The sequence below is a fragment of the Acinonyx jubatus genome, chromosome A2 (assembly GCF_027475565.1).
Source record: "Acinonyx jubatus isolate Ajub_Pintada_27869175 chromosome A2, VMU_Ajub_asm_v1.0, whole genome shotgun sequence".
Lineage (NCBI taxonomy): Eukaryota > Metazoa > Chordata > Mammalia > Carnivora > Felidae > Acinonyx > Acinonyx jubatus.
In genome coordinates, this window is record NC_069383.1 from 157,145,221 (window position 1) to 157,161,941 (window position 16,721).

At 60.4% G+C, this 16,721-nt stretch overlaps 1 protein-coding gene across 2 annotated transcripts; it reads left to right on the forward strand.

The window, feature by feature from the left end:
• Window positions 1-439: 439 nt before the first annotated feature.
• ZNF653 (zinc finger protein 653) lies at window positions 440-16,658 on the forward strand. 2 transcript variants are annotated; one of them, XM_027050153.2, is made up of 9 exons: window positions 440-754; window positions 6,609-6,652; window positions 8,425-8,640; window positions 13,048-13,662; window positions 13,803-13,974; window positions 14,076-14,187; window positions 15,266-15,380; window positions 15,906-16,005; window positions 16,244-16,658. In XM_027050153.2, the coding sequence occupies exons 1-9, from the start codon at window positions 456-458 to the stop codon at window positions 16,419-16,421; spliced, it is 1,851 nt and encodes a 616-aa protein (XP_026905954.1). In that variant the 5' UTR covers window positions 440-455; the 3' UTR covers window positions 16,422-16,658. The 2 variants fall into 2 exon arrangements, 1 of the variants encoding a protein (XP_026905954.1); XR_008297261.1 differs by lacking the exon at window positions 16,244-16,658 and having other exon boundaries at window positions 14,337-15,380; window positions 15,906-15,940.
• The last annotated feature ends 63 nt before the right edge of the window (window positions 16,659-16,721 follow it).

The window sequence follows — 16,721 nt, forward strand, 5'->3', positions numbered from 1 at the left end:
GCCCCTTTAATGTTTGGTGGCCTGGTTTTTCAAGGGGTCTGCGGCACCCGGGACTGACAGACCAGACCCCAAGCTTTCCCTTTGTCTTCACCTGACAGCTCCTACCCTTCCCTTGTCACCCTCAGGATGCATTCGGAATAAGTCGTGGGGAGAGGAGCCCCTACCTCCCAGGGTCTACGGGCCCATCTAGGTCTTTCTTCCCGAAGCTGGACTCAAACCTCAGCCCTTCCCTCGGTCTCTGAGAAGTTAGAAAGTTTAACAGAGGAAAGGAATAAAAGAACTGGCTGTTCCTAGCCCTCGCTTGTCGCGCGCATGCGCAGTTTCTGCTCCCGTTCTCCTTTTGGCGCCGTGGGGCAGTGAAAGTCCATGAGAAATTTCCCGTCGGCGCGGAAGATGCGCGCCACTTCCGGCCGGGCTCCTAACAACGGGGGAGGTTGGTAACCAGGGAGGGGGGGATGGCGGAGCGGGCGCCGGAGCCCGAGGCGGAGGCGGAGGCTGAGGCGGACGCAGGCGGGGAGGCGGCGGCCGAGGAGGGCGCGGCGGGCCGCAAGGCGCGGGGTCGGCCGCGGCTCACGGAATCGGACCGAGCCCGGCGGCGGCTCGAGTCCCGGAAGAAGTACGACGTGAGGCGTGTGTACCTGGGCGAGGCGCACGGGCCCTGGGTGGACCTGCGGCGCCGCAGCGGCTGGAGCGACGCCAAGCTCGCAGCCTATCTCATCTCGCTGGAGCGCGGCCAGCGTAGCGGCCGCCACGGGTGAGGGGGCCCGGCCCCAGGGAGGGAGGGAGCGAGCGAGGGAGGAGACGCCCCTATTCCCCGCCGAGCGTGGTCCCGCCCCCTCTGTCCACGGCCCCGCCCACGGCACCTGTGAGCCCCGCCCAGTGTCCGGGCTGCCGGCCGGGGTCTCCTACCGCCGGTCCTGGGACGCTCCTGGCTCGTGGCCCCGCCTCCCGCCTTTCCGACTGCCCAATCCTGGGATGCGTCCAGCCTCTCGACCCGCCTCCTGACGCTTGGCCCCTCCCGTTAGATTTCTGGCTGCCCAATCCTAGTACAGACCCCACCTCCAAGCGTTCTAACTGCCCAGTCCGCGGAGGGGCGGCCCCGCCTCCTGAGGCCTTAATGCCCCTTCTTCCCTGCTGGTCCTTGGGATCTCACAAGCCTCATTCTCTAAAACCCTTAGGTTGTAGTCTGAGACTGTGACTGGACACCCTGGGGGTGTCCCTGTCCCGTATAAGGTTCTGGCACTCCATCTGAGACTGTGTGTGGCCTCATTCCCACAACCTTCCACCCCAGATATGGCAAGACTCCTCACGATCCAGATCTCATTCTCTAAACGTCTTGGCTCCTGGGGAGCACCTTAACCCATAGAGACTCAGGTGAAGAGGAAGCCCCAAGTAAGCGGCTCAGGTAGAGGGCAGAGGTCTTTGCGGAATCTCCATCTTGAGAAGGAGCGGTGTGGATGGAATTTTTCCCTTCCTGCTTTATAGGTCGGTGTGACGACTAAATGAGTTAAAATACAACAAAAGGCTTAGAACATGGTTGGCACATAGTGAGCACCTCAAGTATTAGTCGTTATAATGATACTTGTTCCCTGTCACAAGCAGTGCCGCGACAGAATCCTTGCAGTGCCCTGGTTTTTGTTTGCATACATTGGCATGTTTCCCTAGGGGAAGATTCTGATGGCCAAGAATCCACCAGATCCTTCTGAATGGCATCCACGCCCTCCCTGGGTGGCAGACTGGTTTATATGCCCAAGAGTGGAGCAGGAAATGCTGGGCATTTCAAAAACTCAAGCTCATGTTGCATTATTGGAGTTTCTGATTCAGTTAGTCTGAGCGGGGTTGCAGACCTTGTATTTTTTTCTGCAAAGCTTCCAGGGAGACATGTGCAGGTGGAGCTGGGGACCACTGGCCAGAGGGAGCCCTTGAAGGTCCCTAAGCTGAAAGTGCTATTTGCAGTAGCTTGGTTTGTGTAAGTCATGCAGGACTGGGGCCTGGACACTGAGACAGCCCAGGCAGTGCATGACAAAGACCGGGCCCTGGGACACGTGGATAGTTGGGAAGATACAATAACCTGAGTGAGGGGTGTCCTGTGGGGAATGGACATGGCCAGAGATAGGGGGCCCGTTACTTTGTCTGCTCACTTATTTGTAAGTGCCTTCTACCTGGAAGGATTTCGGTTCAAGACTCTGTAAACATGGACCAGAAGGCAGAAATGAGAACTGGGATGAAAAGAGAAAGGAAAAAGAGGGATACAGGGGGGCCAGGATCAGTGCTATTGGATTGAGGCCTAAGTCACAGGGGACACGACAGAGGGCACTTTTGTGGCATGTTAAGTTAAAAGCCTGACCAGAGTTCGAAAGACATGAAGAAGTGGGAATGGAGAAGAGGTGATGAATTTGCCTCAGAGCTTCCTAGTGACCAGTGGGAAAAGGGAAACAATGGTCAGTCGTGGAGTCGCTGGTGTTTATTCAGTATCTACTATGTGCCAGACACTTGCAGAGGTGCGGAGGGTGCAGAAAGGAACAACACAAAAAAAATCACTGCCTGATGGAACTGCCAGTTAAACATTTTTTTTTAATGTTTATTTGAGAGAGAGAGAGAGAGAGAATGCACGGGGGAGGGGCAGAGGGGGAGGCCCAAAATCTGAAGCAGGCTCCAGGCTCCGAGCTGTCAGCACAGAGCCCGACGCGGGGCTCAAACTCAAGAGCCGTGAGATCATGACCTGAGCCAAAGTCAGACACCTAACTGACTGAGCCACCCAAGGCGCCCCTGGAGCTGCCATTTTAAAGGGCAGAGGGCAGACTTGTCCACTGTGCAAAGCCTTGTCTACTGTACTTACTACATGTTTCCTATTATTTATTATTCTAAATTACATTACTATACTATAAATACTAAATTCTATTACTATAATTTGCTAAATTGTGGAGGTTGTGAGAGATCGATAGGGGCTATGGAAAAAACAAAAGTGAAATAGGGAGGGGGGGTGTGTGTGCTGGAGATTTAACTAGGGTGTTAGGCTGGGCCACAGTGAGAGGACGGCATTCATGAAGGAGCCAGGGAGACCTATGCAGATATCTGGGGGAAGAAAGAGGAAAAAGGATTGGCCAGTGCAAAGGCCCTGAGGCAGGACCCGGCCTGGTGTGTACATGGGGCAGTGAGCCGGCCCATGTGGCTGCAGTGCAATGAGAAGATGAAAAGTGGGGAAAGTGAGGACAGGAAGTTGACAGAGCCTTGTGGACGGCATGGAGAACTCTGGCTTTTCCTCTCAGTGAAGTAGGGGGCCTGATAGGATTTTTTGCTTTTGTTAAGTGCAGAATTTTGGACAAAGAGGTCACATGCCTGGCTTATAGTTTAACAGAGGCACTCCCTAGGGGCTGTATGGCAGGAGGATTGGGTGAAATGCGAGTTGAAACAAGGTTGGCTGAGAACTGGCCGCCGTCGAAGGTCCTCGGGCCTTGGCTGGTGAGGGGCTCGAGGAGGTTCACTCTTCTCTCTAGCTTTGTATGTGTGTGAATTTTTCCTTTTACATCTTAAACTGTTAACAAGACAATCAAAAGAATCCCGCTGACGCCTACGCTGAGGCTGTGTTCCTATGTCGAGGCGACTACCTTGGTCCAGGTGAGTCCTGACGGGGCCGGGCCCAGGCGGGGCCATGCAGTGGTGGAGAGAAGTGGTTAGAATTAGGGCCAACAGGGTTTGCCGATAGGTGCGGAGACGCGAGATGCCCCAGGTTTGGACCCGAGCACCTGGAAAGTTGCAGGTGCCGTTAACTGAGAAAGGGCATGTCACGGGACCGAAGGACGGCTCCCGTGTGAGATGTCTGGGGACCCCTGCACGTAGTGTCAGGGAGGGCTGGCGGTGGTGGTGCGGTCAGGAGAGGGCCCGGTGGGAGATCCGGATTTGGGACCCGCAGCGCCGTGATGGCATGGTGACAGAGGTTGCCAAGGGCGAGTGGGGAGACACGCAGGTCTGAGCCCCGCTTTCGCTCTCTGCGCTTAGAGAAGTCAGGGTCACAAGGGAGGAGCAGAGGCCTGGAGGCGCGTGGAAGACCCAGCGGGGCAGCGTCCTGGAGGCCCCTGGAAGGATCCGCAGGCGGCTGGAACGGGGCAGTTTGTGGCTTGGGGGAGAAAACCCTGAACGGAGGGGTTCAAGGGAGATGGGGGAGAAGACAGGAAGACTGCACGCACATAGACGGCTCCCAAGCGGGGGCAGGGGAATGGGCAGAAGTTGGCAGAGAAGGGGCTCAAGATTGTTTAAGTCCGGGGTGGAACTGGTGGTGTGTTTGGACACGGGTGGGGATGAGGGATCAAGCGTGAAAGCAAATGGCAGAGGAGAGCGGAGGAGAGCTACTGGGCACAACTGTCCTCACGCGCAGGTGGCCTCTACAGGGCGTCGCGTAGGCGGTAGAACGCGGAGAAGCGGGCAAAGGGAGGGACGGCAGTTTGGGGGAGAAAGAACATAGTCTGGCCCCATTGAATCCCCACAGCGGCTCTGTGTGAGAGGCACCGCTGTTTTCCCCACTTCGCAGGTGGGGACACTGAGGCTCAGAGGGTTCGAGACCCACTCGCGGTCACACAGCTAGTCGACAGCAGAGATGAGACTTGGACTCAGATCTGACTGACACCCGAGCCTGTCCCCACCACTAAGTGGCGTTCCCAGCACCCCAGTCATGGCGAGGCTGTGAGTGCGGGGAGGGGGCCGTGGGCATTTGGACTTGGGTTTGGGTGAGGATCTGGGTGGCCGGCCTGCCCCCTTGGAGAGCAGGGGAGGGGAAGGGAGGGGAGAGTCATGGGAGGGGGTGGAGGGCATCTGGGATGGGGCGGGGCAGGGGGTGCAGAGGCTGGGACAAGGGCAAAGCCTGGGGAGCTGTCCTCGGACCAGACGTGGGGTGTGGGGACTGAGAATTGTCATCAGGCTGGACGGGGGTCAGATGGGGCGGGTGGGGAAGCTGACAAGAGACTTTGGACTGGCTGTCAGGACATTTGCGGTGAGAGCAGGGTCTGGGCCATGGCAGGGAGGCTGGCGCTCCAGGGCCAGACGCTGTGATAACGCTGATGGTCACGGTGAGACCATCGCTATGCTGAGCGGTTACCCAGTGCGAGGGGCTACACCAGGCTCTTCCAGTGCGCGTAACCTCATGCCAGCCCCACGAGGCAGGTACTGTTACGATCCCATGCTACAGATGGGGAAACTGAGGCACGGGGAGGCAAGGTCATGCAGGGTCTCGGGGCCTCCCACTGCAGTGTAGAGAAGGGAGGATGAGGAAGTAGCCAGAGTGCGTGGGCAGACCCAGAAGCGTGGTGTCAGGAAGGCGGGTGAAGGCCCCTAGTGGGTCCAGGGGAGATTACTCCAAAGCACCCGCCCTCAGCACGTGTAGACCCAGTGCTGGGCCACGGCCAAGCAGCCTATAGGGGGTCAGGATCCCACCTGGCGGTTCTGGCGGCCTTCCTGGTGTGGGAGGCCTTGGGGCAGGGGGGGTGGGTTTGGGCCCGGCCTTGCCCAGGGCTCCCTGACGCCTTGGTCACTGGGGCACACAGTTAGGGTGCTGGGCCCCGGCCAAAGTGGGGAAGGCCCCAGAGGTGGGTGGGCGTGATGGCCAGGGCGTCTGGACCTGAGCTGGCTCCCCGGGGCGGAACTGATAGAGGGGGCAGCACCTTGGGCTGGGGCCTACATACAGCGGGCAGTGAGGGTCGGGGGCAGGGTCCCTAGCAATACCAGCCCTCCTGGCTGGGTCTGGCAGTCTCCCCAGGGCTCTCAGCCTGCCTGGGGTTGGGGGGTGCGGGCAGGATCTGCAGGGGCCCAGATGGGGCAGTGCAGGTTCTGAGGCCGACTCCGCAAATGTTCTATTGCTGTGTGACAAACGACCACAGACTTAGTGGCTTAAAATCACAAATGATGTCACATTTCTGTGGGTCAGGAGCCCAGCGAATTTTAGCTGGATCCTCTGCTCAGGGTCTCACAAGGCCGAAATCAGGGTTTCAGCCAGCTGCGTCTTCATCTAGACGCTCAGCTAAGGAAAGAGCTGCTTGCAGACACCCTCAGAGCGTTGGCTGACTTAATTTCCTCCTGGGTTGCACAGCCGAGGTCCCCACGGTCTTGCTGGCTGTTGACCGGGACTGCTCTCAGCTCCCAGAGGCTGTTCTCAGGTCCTGGCCGCTCCTGGACCTGCCATATTCTCGGCCTACAGTCTCTGACTGCAGCGGGGCCCGTTTAAAGGTTCCCCTGATTAGGTCAGGCCCACCTTGGAACGCTTCCTCCTGATTCATTCCAAGTCACCTCGCCCCAGGGGGTGGTATCCCATCATATACTCAGGCCGCCCGCTCATGGGCAGAGGATTCTGCAGGGCGTGTGCCCCCGGGCATGGGAGTCTTGGGGCCAGCTGAGAATTCCGCGTGCCACGCTTTCTGTACCCCTTTTCTGACTTCGCTCCCCGGCCATGGCCCCCTGGGCAGGCAGCCTCACTCCTCTGAGCCTCATTCTCCCACGTGGTGAAATGCGTGGTGATGCTAGACCACCTTTAAGGGCTGGTGTCCATGGAGGAGAGAGTGGAGACCCCTGGGAAATAGAACAGGCCCTGTGCTTACTCCCCCTGCCTCTCTCTCTTACAGGAAGCCTTGGGAGCAGGTCCCCAAAAAGCCAAAGCGGAAGAAAAGTAAGTGGGGCTTCAGTCGGGGCGGGGGGGATGGGATGGGTGTTGGGAGTAAGAGGCTTTGTTGTGCGTTCCCTCACTCATGCTCAGGCACCACGGGCCAGGGGCTGTGCGGACAGGACAGACCCAGCCGTGCCCCCACGTAGCCCATGGTCTCATGGGAAGGCAGGGGACAGGCCCAGTGGGGCCATGGCAGGGAGGTAGGGGCACTGCGGGCCCAGGGACACAGCCAGGCCTGCGGAGGGGGGAGGGGTGGGGGCAGGAAAGGTCCCAGAGGGGACTGGAACGTGTGCTGTGCCCAGTGGGGGTGCCTCCGCCATCCCCAGCTCCCACACAAAAGGCTAAGTCACCACTGGAAAGCGGTTACCGTTGTCAGAGGCATGGGCCAAGCTAAGTGTGTGACCTCCATATCCCAAAGTGTGGGAAGGGAGATGACTGGAGAGGCTGCTGCTGGTGGTGTCCCTATTTGCCCGTGGTCATCACTGGGTGGGAGGCCCCAGGCAACCCCCCTAGGCCCAAGGACCCTTCTGGGCCGCCTCCTCATGTCCCAGCTTGGAAGACGGGGAGGACACTTTCCTCCCCATCGGCTGCAGGACAGGCACCATTACACATATCACAGGTGCCGTTTCTTGGGCATTCAAAGTGTGTCCAGCCCTGTTCTGTGCCCTGCCGACGTCTTCACTCCCTCCTCTCTGGCAGCCCTCGAGAAATGGGGACCATTATTCTCCCTGACCCAGAAAGGGGAGGTGAGGGTCAGAGAAGCCAAGTCACTTGCCTGGAGCCACCTAGCTATGATGTGGCAGTCAGGATTTGAATCGCACGGTCTAGCTCTCACGGGGCCCACCTCCTTGAAGCATTTACTCATCCAGCAAACATTTGCTGAGCATCTACTATGTACCAGGCCCTACGTAGGCATTGGGGATACAGGAGGAACAACACAGATAGCGTCCCTGCCCTTGGGGAGCTGACATTCTATTAGGGAAGACAGAAACACGGAAACAGATAACCACAGACGGTATCTAGGTGCTACCTGGAGAGAAAGGGCAGCAAGTCAGGTCAGCTGGAAGGACAGTGGGGAAGGGGTGGCAGACCGAGGGAAAGACCTGAGAGGGGGAGGGCAAGGCAGTTATCTGGAAGAAGAAGACACAGTCTGTGCAAAGGCCCTGAGGCAGGACCGTACCCTGCTCATTTCAGGAACAGGGAGGAGGCCATGAGGCTGGAATCAAGTGATCAAGGGGAAGGCCGGGAGGCGATGGGGCAGAACATTCGGGGCCTGGCGGGTCGGGGGAGGACTTTGGCTTTTACCCCCAGCCAGGGGGAGCCCTGGTGGGTTCTGGGCAGAGGAGGGGCATGGCCTGACTCCAAGTGCTTGCAGCAGGGGCCTTCTGTCCGCCGCGGGCGAAGTAGACAGATGTGGGAGCAGGGAGACCAGGGCAGAGGGGCTCTGCTGGGCCAGGCCAAAGACGCTGATGAGGATGATTCTGCTAACAACAGGCAGCTAATAATTACTGCGCACCTACTACGTGCCAGGCTCCATCGTTTATGTGATTTCGCTTATTCAGTGAGGACAGCCTGGCCCGCCTCTGTTATCAGCAGGGTGTGTGGCACCTCCCGGAGCCCGTTTTCTCCATCTGTGAACCGGGCACGGGCCCGGACAGGGCTCGGGAAGGTGTCTCAGCCCCGCCCCCACCGGGTGCCGTAAGGCCGGGGTGTTCCGAGGCCCTCGGAGGGACAAGCGCCACCCCTGACCCCGGGGCCCTGCCACGCTTGCGCAGGGAGGCGACGCAACGTGAACTGCCTGAAGAACGTGGTGATCTGGTACGAGGACCACAAGCACCGCTGCCCGTACGAGCCGCACCTGGCCGAGCTGGACCCCACCTTCGGCCTGTACACCACAGCCGTGTGGCAGTGCGAGGCCGGCCACCGCTACTTCCAAGACCTGCACTCGCCCCTGAAGCCACTCAGTGATTCAGACGCCGACAGCGACAAAGGTGGGTCTGGGGCCGGGGGGGGGGGGGGGGGGGGGGCCGCCGGCCTCCAGGGTGTGAGGGCTCCACGGCTCCTTATGGGGGGGTCACCCCAGACCCCCGGCCCTCTCGTGGGTCTTGTCAGCCTCAGGCCAGCACTAGAAGCCTCACAGTGACGAGAAAGGCATGGGCGCCGGCTTCAGGGACAGAGTCCGGCCCCGGCAGGCTGGTCTGCACTCTTCCTGTCCTTCTGGAGCAGAGAGGCGGCCCCGTCTTCCAGGGGACACCTGCGAGGGTTTGGCCCACCTGTGCTCAAGGCCGGTGGCAGGCAGGGCCCGGCTGGGGTGCGGGACACCTGGCTCAGCGGCTGGAGGGAGGGGTGGGTGCCGGGCCTCAGGCCTGGGTGCTCGCCTGGCCTCTCCCTCCTCCTCTGTTGTCTGTGGCCCTTTCTCTTTCGGTCCTGGGCGGTCTCTCCCAGCCTCCTCTTCTTGCCGCCTGTCTGCCCCGTTCTCCTCCTCCCTCCCCGTTCTCGGCTCTTGAGCTCTCTCTTGTTCCCCCTCCCTCTGTTGCCCATCTTTTCTGTTTCATCCTCTCCCTTCTGTTTCCTGCCTTTTCCCTGCCCCCCCCCATCTCTCTCCCTGTCTCCCCGACTCCCTCCCCCCCATCTGTTTCTCCCCCCACTGCCCTGCGCGTCTCTCACTGTCCCTGACCCTCTCTTGCCATGCTCTGTGGGTCACACGTCCTGAGCTGACAGTGGGAGTGGGAGGGACTCAGTTACGAAGGCCCAGTTGGCCCTGGTGGGTGGTGAGGAGCTGCCCGCCTGCCTCGAGCTCGGCTTCAGCCTCGGGCTCAGGAGCACAGGGCTCACCGCCAGGCGCCCTGCCAGGGTGGAGGGTGAGGTCAGTCACCGGGGCTGAGCCTGTGCTGGCAGGAATCTCGGAGCAGATGGCATCCCAGCTGGCCAAGGGGAAGCCGTGGGCGAGAGGTGTTCCAGGTGGGCACCCTGGCCAATGGCTGTCCCGTGTGCGTCCGCCAGACCCCACCACGCGGCCGGCCCCTCGGCCATCGTCTCCCCACTCGGGGTCCCGCCCCCGACCACGCTCAGTCCTCCCTACAGCTCTTCGTTAGCCCCACTTGGCAGTTGAGGACACCAAGGCCCTGGGACTAATGTGACTGACCTCCCTGGTGATGGGTCCGCCGGGACGGAGATGGCACCCAGAGGAGCCCCCTTGCGCCCCCACCCAACTCTGACACCGGTGGCTGGTGGATCTGGCTCTCAGGAATGAGTGCGGGGATCCTTGGCCGGGTCTGCCATGGCTGCGGGGGAGGGGGGCACTGTGAAGGGAGGGGGGCTGTGTCCCTGTCCCAGCCCTGTTCCCTCAGCAGCACCCTTATCAGCTCCCTGCCTGGGGTGGCCCTGCCACTTCTCAGTAAGAGGACCTCCTGCAGGACTTGGAGAAGCCAGGGGGTGCACAGCCACATCTGTGACCAAGGTCATGGTCAAGTGGGGAAAGGTCCAGTCTGGCCTTCAGAGCTGGACACTGCAGTTGGGGATCCAGGCACACACCCTGGCCGAGCCCCCAACTAACTAGGTGACTGCCCCTTGCTTTAGGGTGGGGCCAGGGAGCTCAGCTCACCCTGTAGATTACAGGGTGTTACAAGGAGGGGCCAATCCCCCTACCCCACCCCTGCTATCCCAGGGCCGTGAGTCAGGGATGGGGCGTTATGATAAGAATGATAATAGAAACATTGATAGGGCGCTTACTCTGAGCCTGGTACTGTCCTAGGCCCTTTACATATATTTACTCACTAAATACCCCAAACAGCCCCTGGAGTAGGTGCCGAGTTATCCCCAGGCCCACACAGGTTCCATAGGGCCCCCACATCCACACAGCTGGAGGGGTGGGCGCCAAGATCCGACCCCCGAAGTCTGGCTCCAGAGCCTGCGTGCTCCATCTGACCCCCTGGGAGTGTAGGACATGTGGTCCCCGGACAGTGTGCCCGACTCTGCGGGAGTGTGGAACGTCAGGGTCAGCTATTGACTTTTTCTTTCTCTCACTCTTTCTCTCTCTTTTTTTTTTTTTTTAAGTCTACTTATTTTGAGAGAGACAGAGACAGCATGAGTTGGGGAGGGGCAGTGAGAGAGGGAAATCGAGAGAATCCCAAGCAGGCTCCGTGCTGCCAGCACAGAGCCTGATGTGGGACTTGAACTCTGGAAGCTGTGACCCGTGACTCTCGAACTCGACCCATGAAGCCGTGAGATCATGACCTGAGCCGAAACCAAGAGTTGGACGCTAACCGACTGAGCCACCCAGATGTCCCAACAATTGGCTTTTTCTGTTCCCAGTCTCCCTGTGTGTGGGCTTTAGCACAAAATACCTGGGTGAGATGTCGGTCGCCTTGGCCTTCATCACGGTGTCGGTTTGAGATTCATTCATTTCTACAAACATGTGCTCAGTGTGTGCTAGGCGGCCTTCTGGGCACTGGGACCTGTGCACAGGGACCCCAGTGGTTATGGAGCTTACGATCTAGAGGGGAAGCAGACAGTAAACAAGATAGATCATTAAAATCTAGAGTACAGTGGAGGTTCCTGGGTGGCTCAGTTGGTTAAGCATCCGACTTCGGCTCAGGTCACGATCTCACGGCTTGTGGGTTTGAGCCCCACATTGGACGCTGTGCTGACAGCTCGGAGCCTGGAGTCTGCTTCCAATTCTGTGTCTCCCTCTCTCTCTCTGCTTCTCTCCCGTTTGCACTGTCTCTTTCTCTCTCAAAAATAAATAGATGTTAAAAAAAATTTTTTTTAATTAAAAAAATTAAATCTGGAGTACGGTGGAAGGTGATATTTTGGGGAAAAATAAAGGAGAGAAAAAAGTGATATTTAAGACAAGGTGGTCAGAGGCCTTCCTGAATAAATACCATTTTCTTAAAGGGTCTGATGGAGGTGGGGGAGAGGGAGCCCACGCAGGTGTCTGAGAGAAGAGTGTTCAGGCAGAGCAAAGAGCAAATGCAAAGGCCCTGAGGCAGGAGACTGCCTAGGGTCCCTAAATACATGACCTACACTGGGGGGCAGCAGAGGAGGCGGCGGGATGGAAGAGCCCCCAGCCCCCACAGGAGGTCCAGGCGGCAGCTGTCCACATGGAGGCATCGGGGTATGGGTGGCGGCAGTATAATGAAAATAGGTATTTGGTCTTTGTCCCCGGTTCCTGGCATAGAACTCCTACAGCCCTTGGAATTGTCTGAGTGATGGGAATATTTTTCATTGTTTGTGAAGAGCCCTTTTCATAAGGAGCCCCTTTGGATCACGGCTGAGTCTATGCTAATGAGGTGACTCAGGCAGGGTCCCCTAGAGAGCTTCAGGATGGGGACTGGTCACCAGAAAGACCAAACACATGATTAGAGAGGGGACTCTCAGCCCCACCCCTGACTCCCAGGCAGCAGACTGGGGCTGGAGACTGGGTTACAAAAACTCTTAAGTAACAAGATCCAGGGAGTTTGCAGGTTGGTAAACACCTTGAGGTTCTAGGAGGGTGGTGGGTCCAGAGAGAGCATGATAGCTCCCACCCCAGCAGCCCCTGCACCTCACCCTACGCTTCTCTTCCATCTGACTATTTGCTGTGTTGCATCTTTTATGATAAAAGTGTAGTCGTCAGTTGGGGCGCTTGGGCGGCTCGGTCGGTTAAGCGTCCGACTCTTGATTTCGGCTCAGGTCATGATCTCACGGTAGTGAGAGGGAGCCCCGCATCGGGTTCTGCACTGAGCATGAAGTAAGATTCTCTCTCTCTCCCTCGCCCTCTGCCCCTCCCCCGCTCAAGCACACACTCTCTTTCTCAAAAAAAAAAAACAAACCCCAAAACCAAAAAACTGTAGTCAGTAAGTAAAGCACTTGCCTGAGTTCTATGAATTGTTCTAGCAAATTATCGAACCCGAAGAGGCTGTCGTAGAAACCCGCCATTTATGGCCAGAATTACAATGGCCTTCGGCCTGCAGCCGGCGTCTGCAGTGGGGGCGAGCAGTCTTGTGGGACCTGAGCCCTTAGCCCGTGCGATCCGACACTCTCTCCAGGTAGATAAGTGTCAGAACTCAAAACGAGTTGGTGTCAGGATGAGGGCAGTTTAACACCATCAGGCTGGCTGAAACCCTGGGGTGAGCGAAGCGCGGAACCTCCCAGGCCTGCGGGAGCTGAAGAGGCTGAGCAGGAACCCCCAGGGAGGGGCCAGGAAGCCAGCATTCGGGTCTGGAGGCCGAGGGAGGGGAGTGTCTCTGAGGAGCAGAGGTGGGGGAGTGGGGGGGGGGGGAGGGGGGACTGAGAAGTGACCGATGTTTGTGGCACTGAGGGGGTGACCGTGCCCAGCCCGTAGTGAGCACTCAGCATACGCCTCTGCTGCTGCCACTGTTGCTACCGTAACTGTCTCCTTTCCTCTGTCGCCACAGTGGGCAATGGCCTGGCGGCCAGCAGCTCCGACCCTTCTAGTTCCGGCTCCGGTTCTGACTCGGAGGAGCCCCCTGAGGGCCCGCCGGCCAAGGGAGCGGCCGTGGCGGCGGCGGCGGTGACCCCCTCCAGCCCGGCGGGCAGCAGCGGGCTCATCACTCAGGAGGGCGTGCACATCCCCTTCGACGTCCACCACGTGGAGAGCCTGGCGGAGCAGGGCGCCCCGCTGTGCCCCAACCCGGCGGGCAGTGGGCCCGAAGCCCTGGAGACGGTGGTGTGTGTGCCGGTGCCCGTGCAAGTGGGCCCGGGCCCCGGCACCCTCTTTGAGAACGTGCCCCAGGAGGCGCTGGGCGAGGTGGTGGCCGGCTGTCCCGTGCCAGGCATGGTGCCCGGCTCGCAGGTGATCATTATCGCAGGCCCCGGCTACGACGCCCTCACGGCCGAGGGCATCCACCTCAACGTGGCAGCAGGCAGCGGTGCCCCCGGCGGGGGCCTGGGGGACGAAGTGCCCTGTGCCGTGATGGAGGGCGTAGCAGCCTACACCCAGACGGAGCCCGAGGGCAGCCAGCCCAGCACCATGGACCCTGCCGCCGTGGCAGGCATCGAGACCAAGAAAGGTCTGGGGGCCGCGCAGGTCCAGGGGGGCTGCCGCGGTCTCTGGGAGGTGGGGGGAGTGGGGAGGAGTGGCCCCGGAGCCCACTCCTCCGCCACGCAGGCCCTCCACGGACACCCGCCCTGTGTCCACCTCCCCCCGTAGAGAAGGAGGACCTGTATGTGCTCAAGAAGGAGGAGAAGGAGGAGCCTGTGGCCCCAGAGCTGGCGGCGGCAGTGCCTGAGAGCGCAGAGCCCGAAGCCGAGGCAGACGGGGAGGAGCTGGACGGCAGTGACATGTCGGCCATCATCTATGAGATCCCCAAGGAGCCCGAGAAGTGGGTGCCCGGGCAGCTGGGGGCTGGGATGAGGAGCAGCCAACGGGCCCACAGCCTGCCTGGCGTGGGAGCCCTGATGCCATGGGCCCCTTCCCCTCCAGGAGGCGGCGGAGCAAGCGCACTCGGGTGATGGATGCCGACGGCCTGCTAGAGATGTTCCACTGCCCCTACGAGGGCTGCAGCCAGGTCTATGTGGCCCTCAGCAGTTTCCAGGTGAGGCCGCCACCCGAGCTGGCCGAGCGGGGCCCACTTCTGTTTCCCGCCGCCTGTGTGCTGGCGTCCAGCAGTGTGGCTCGTGGAGGGCGCCGCTTGGCCCCGCCAGGTGCCACTGGCCTGCCTCCCACGCGGCTGTCTCTCAGCAGCTTCTCACCGACCCTGCCTCAGCCACAGGGCACCAGGCGTCACCTCGCTGCCTTCCCCTCCTGCTCTCCAGTGACTTGTCCTGCCTTCTCAACCAGCCTCTCAACTCCTCCTGCCTTTACCCAGGCCACCTTCTCGGCTCAGGATGTCCCTCCCCCAGGAAGCCCACCCTAGTCCCCCAGGGCGGGTGGGGCCTTTGAGCCCCGGATGACCGCACCACCAGGACACACCTGTAGTTTGTCCTCTGGAGCCTGGACGGGACGCCCCAAGGGCAGAGCCAGGGTCTCGTCACGTTCCCACTGGTGGCAGGAGGCGGCACCAGTGGCCCTTTGCATTTGCCGAGTTTTGTTTTCATTAAGCATGTATTGAGCACCCACCAGGTGCCAGGCCCGGTGCCGGGCACTTGGAGCTGCAGGGGTGCTGCAGGGGTGAGTTAAAGAATAAAAGAACAAAGGAATGAATGACTCGGGGTGGGGGGCAGGGAGAGCGAGGTGGCTGCCTGCTCCAGGCCGTGGAGACCGCGTAGCTCCATGGCAAAGCCTACTGTGGAAGTTCACCCTGGAATCCAGTCCAGCCCTTCCCCTGCCCACCTGTGAGACACACGCCAAACTGGAAGCCTCTGGAGCCTCATCCCCCATCCACAAAGTGGGCAAAGGGCGGGGCCCCAGCACAGGGTTATGACAAGGCTGACTGATGCCCCAGCCCAGGCCCTGGCTGCAGCAGGTGCACAGTGAAGTGGCAGCAGATTCCAGTTGTGCTCCGGGGTCCCTGCTCGGAGCTGGGAGTCCCTCCCAAGGGCAGGGGCACCCATCTTCCTCCAGGGGGGCTGGCCCCAGCCTGCCTCCCAGCTCCCCTTCTCTGTCCCCACCCTGGGGAGCCCTGGAGGTGGCCCCTGGCACCCACAGCCCCGCTCCACCCCTCTTGCCTGCAGAACCATGTCAATCTTGTGCATCGGAAAGGGAAGACCAAAGTGTGTCCGCACCCCGGCTGCGGCAAGAAGTTCTATTTATCCAACCACCTGCGGCGGCACATGATCATCCATTCAGGTCGGGCCCGGGGTGGGGCTGGCAGCACGGGGCATGGGGTCCTGGGCCTCAGGTTTAGGGTGGGGTCAGGAGTCCCCAGGCACAGGACTACCACCCAGGGTGTGGGCTGCGGAATCACTGGGGAGCTGTGTTGCCTCTGTCCAGTGGGAGGGCATGGCTTCAGATTTTTCGAGCGGCAGGAACTTTGGATTTGTATGTGAAGTCGCCCCAAAGTTCAAATATTGGGGTCAAGTTCAGACCCGCTTAGGCTTGGCAGTTTGCACACGGTGCCTCCCAGGGAGTCGAGTTCACATTTCCAGCTCTGCCCGTGGCCTTACCCCGCACGTTCTAAGCATCACCTTGGGCCGTAAGCTGCCCTCCGTATTAGCCGCCCTCGTTTCTATAGTCAAGCGTTGGCTCTCAGAAGCTGTGGGGTTTGGGTCGCTCGCGCCCCTACGTCCGGGAGACCACTCTCTACCCGGTTTGGGCGGCGCCCTTTAGCCCCCGCCCCCAACGGCGTCGCGCTCAGCCCCGCCTCTCCCCCAGGTGTCCGTGAGTTCACCTGCGAAACCTGCGGCAAGTCCTTCAAGAGGAAGAACCACCTGGAGGTGCACCGGCGCACCCACACCGGGGAGACGCCCCTGCAGTGAGTGACGGGCTTCCTGCGAGGGCGCTGGGAGGGAGGGGGTCTGGGCCCGGGCCGGCAGAGGGCGGGTCCACCCCTCGGGTTGCCTTGCTCAGTTCCACGTGCGCTCGCATCCCGGATGGCGCCTCCCCTTTCTGGGGCCGGCTCGGTCCTAGTAACTTGGGGCCCGCCTCCAAAGGCGGCTCCGCCCCAGTCTGACCCCGACCCGGCGTCGCTCGCCCCGGCCCCCCCTCGGCAGGTGCGAGATCTGCGGCTACCAGTGCCGGCAGCGCGCGTCGCTCAACTGGCACATGAAGAAGCACACGGCCGAGGTGCAGTACAACTTCACGTGCGAGCGCTGCGGGAAGCGCTTCGAGAAGCTGGACAGCGTCAAGTTCCACACGCTCAAAAGCCACCCGGACCACAAGCCAGCCTGACCCATCCAACCACTGACCGCCCCTATTTATTCGTCCACTCGGACACCACGCCTGGGCTTGCTGGGGCCCAGACAGCCGCGGGGGCCTCCCGGACCGCGGGCCGGAAGGAGGCGCCCCTGCTCTGCCCTGGGGCTGGGCCCCCTCCAACCCCGCCCTATCTCTGGAGGTGGCGCCTGGGGTTGCACTGCCAGAACTGTGTCAAGAGAGCAGAGCGAGATTAAAGAGCGAGAAAGGAGATGCCCTTCCCCTAGGCCTGGATGATTTGGGGAGCTGGGCCCCTCTGTCTCCAACCTGGTCCCT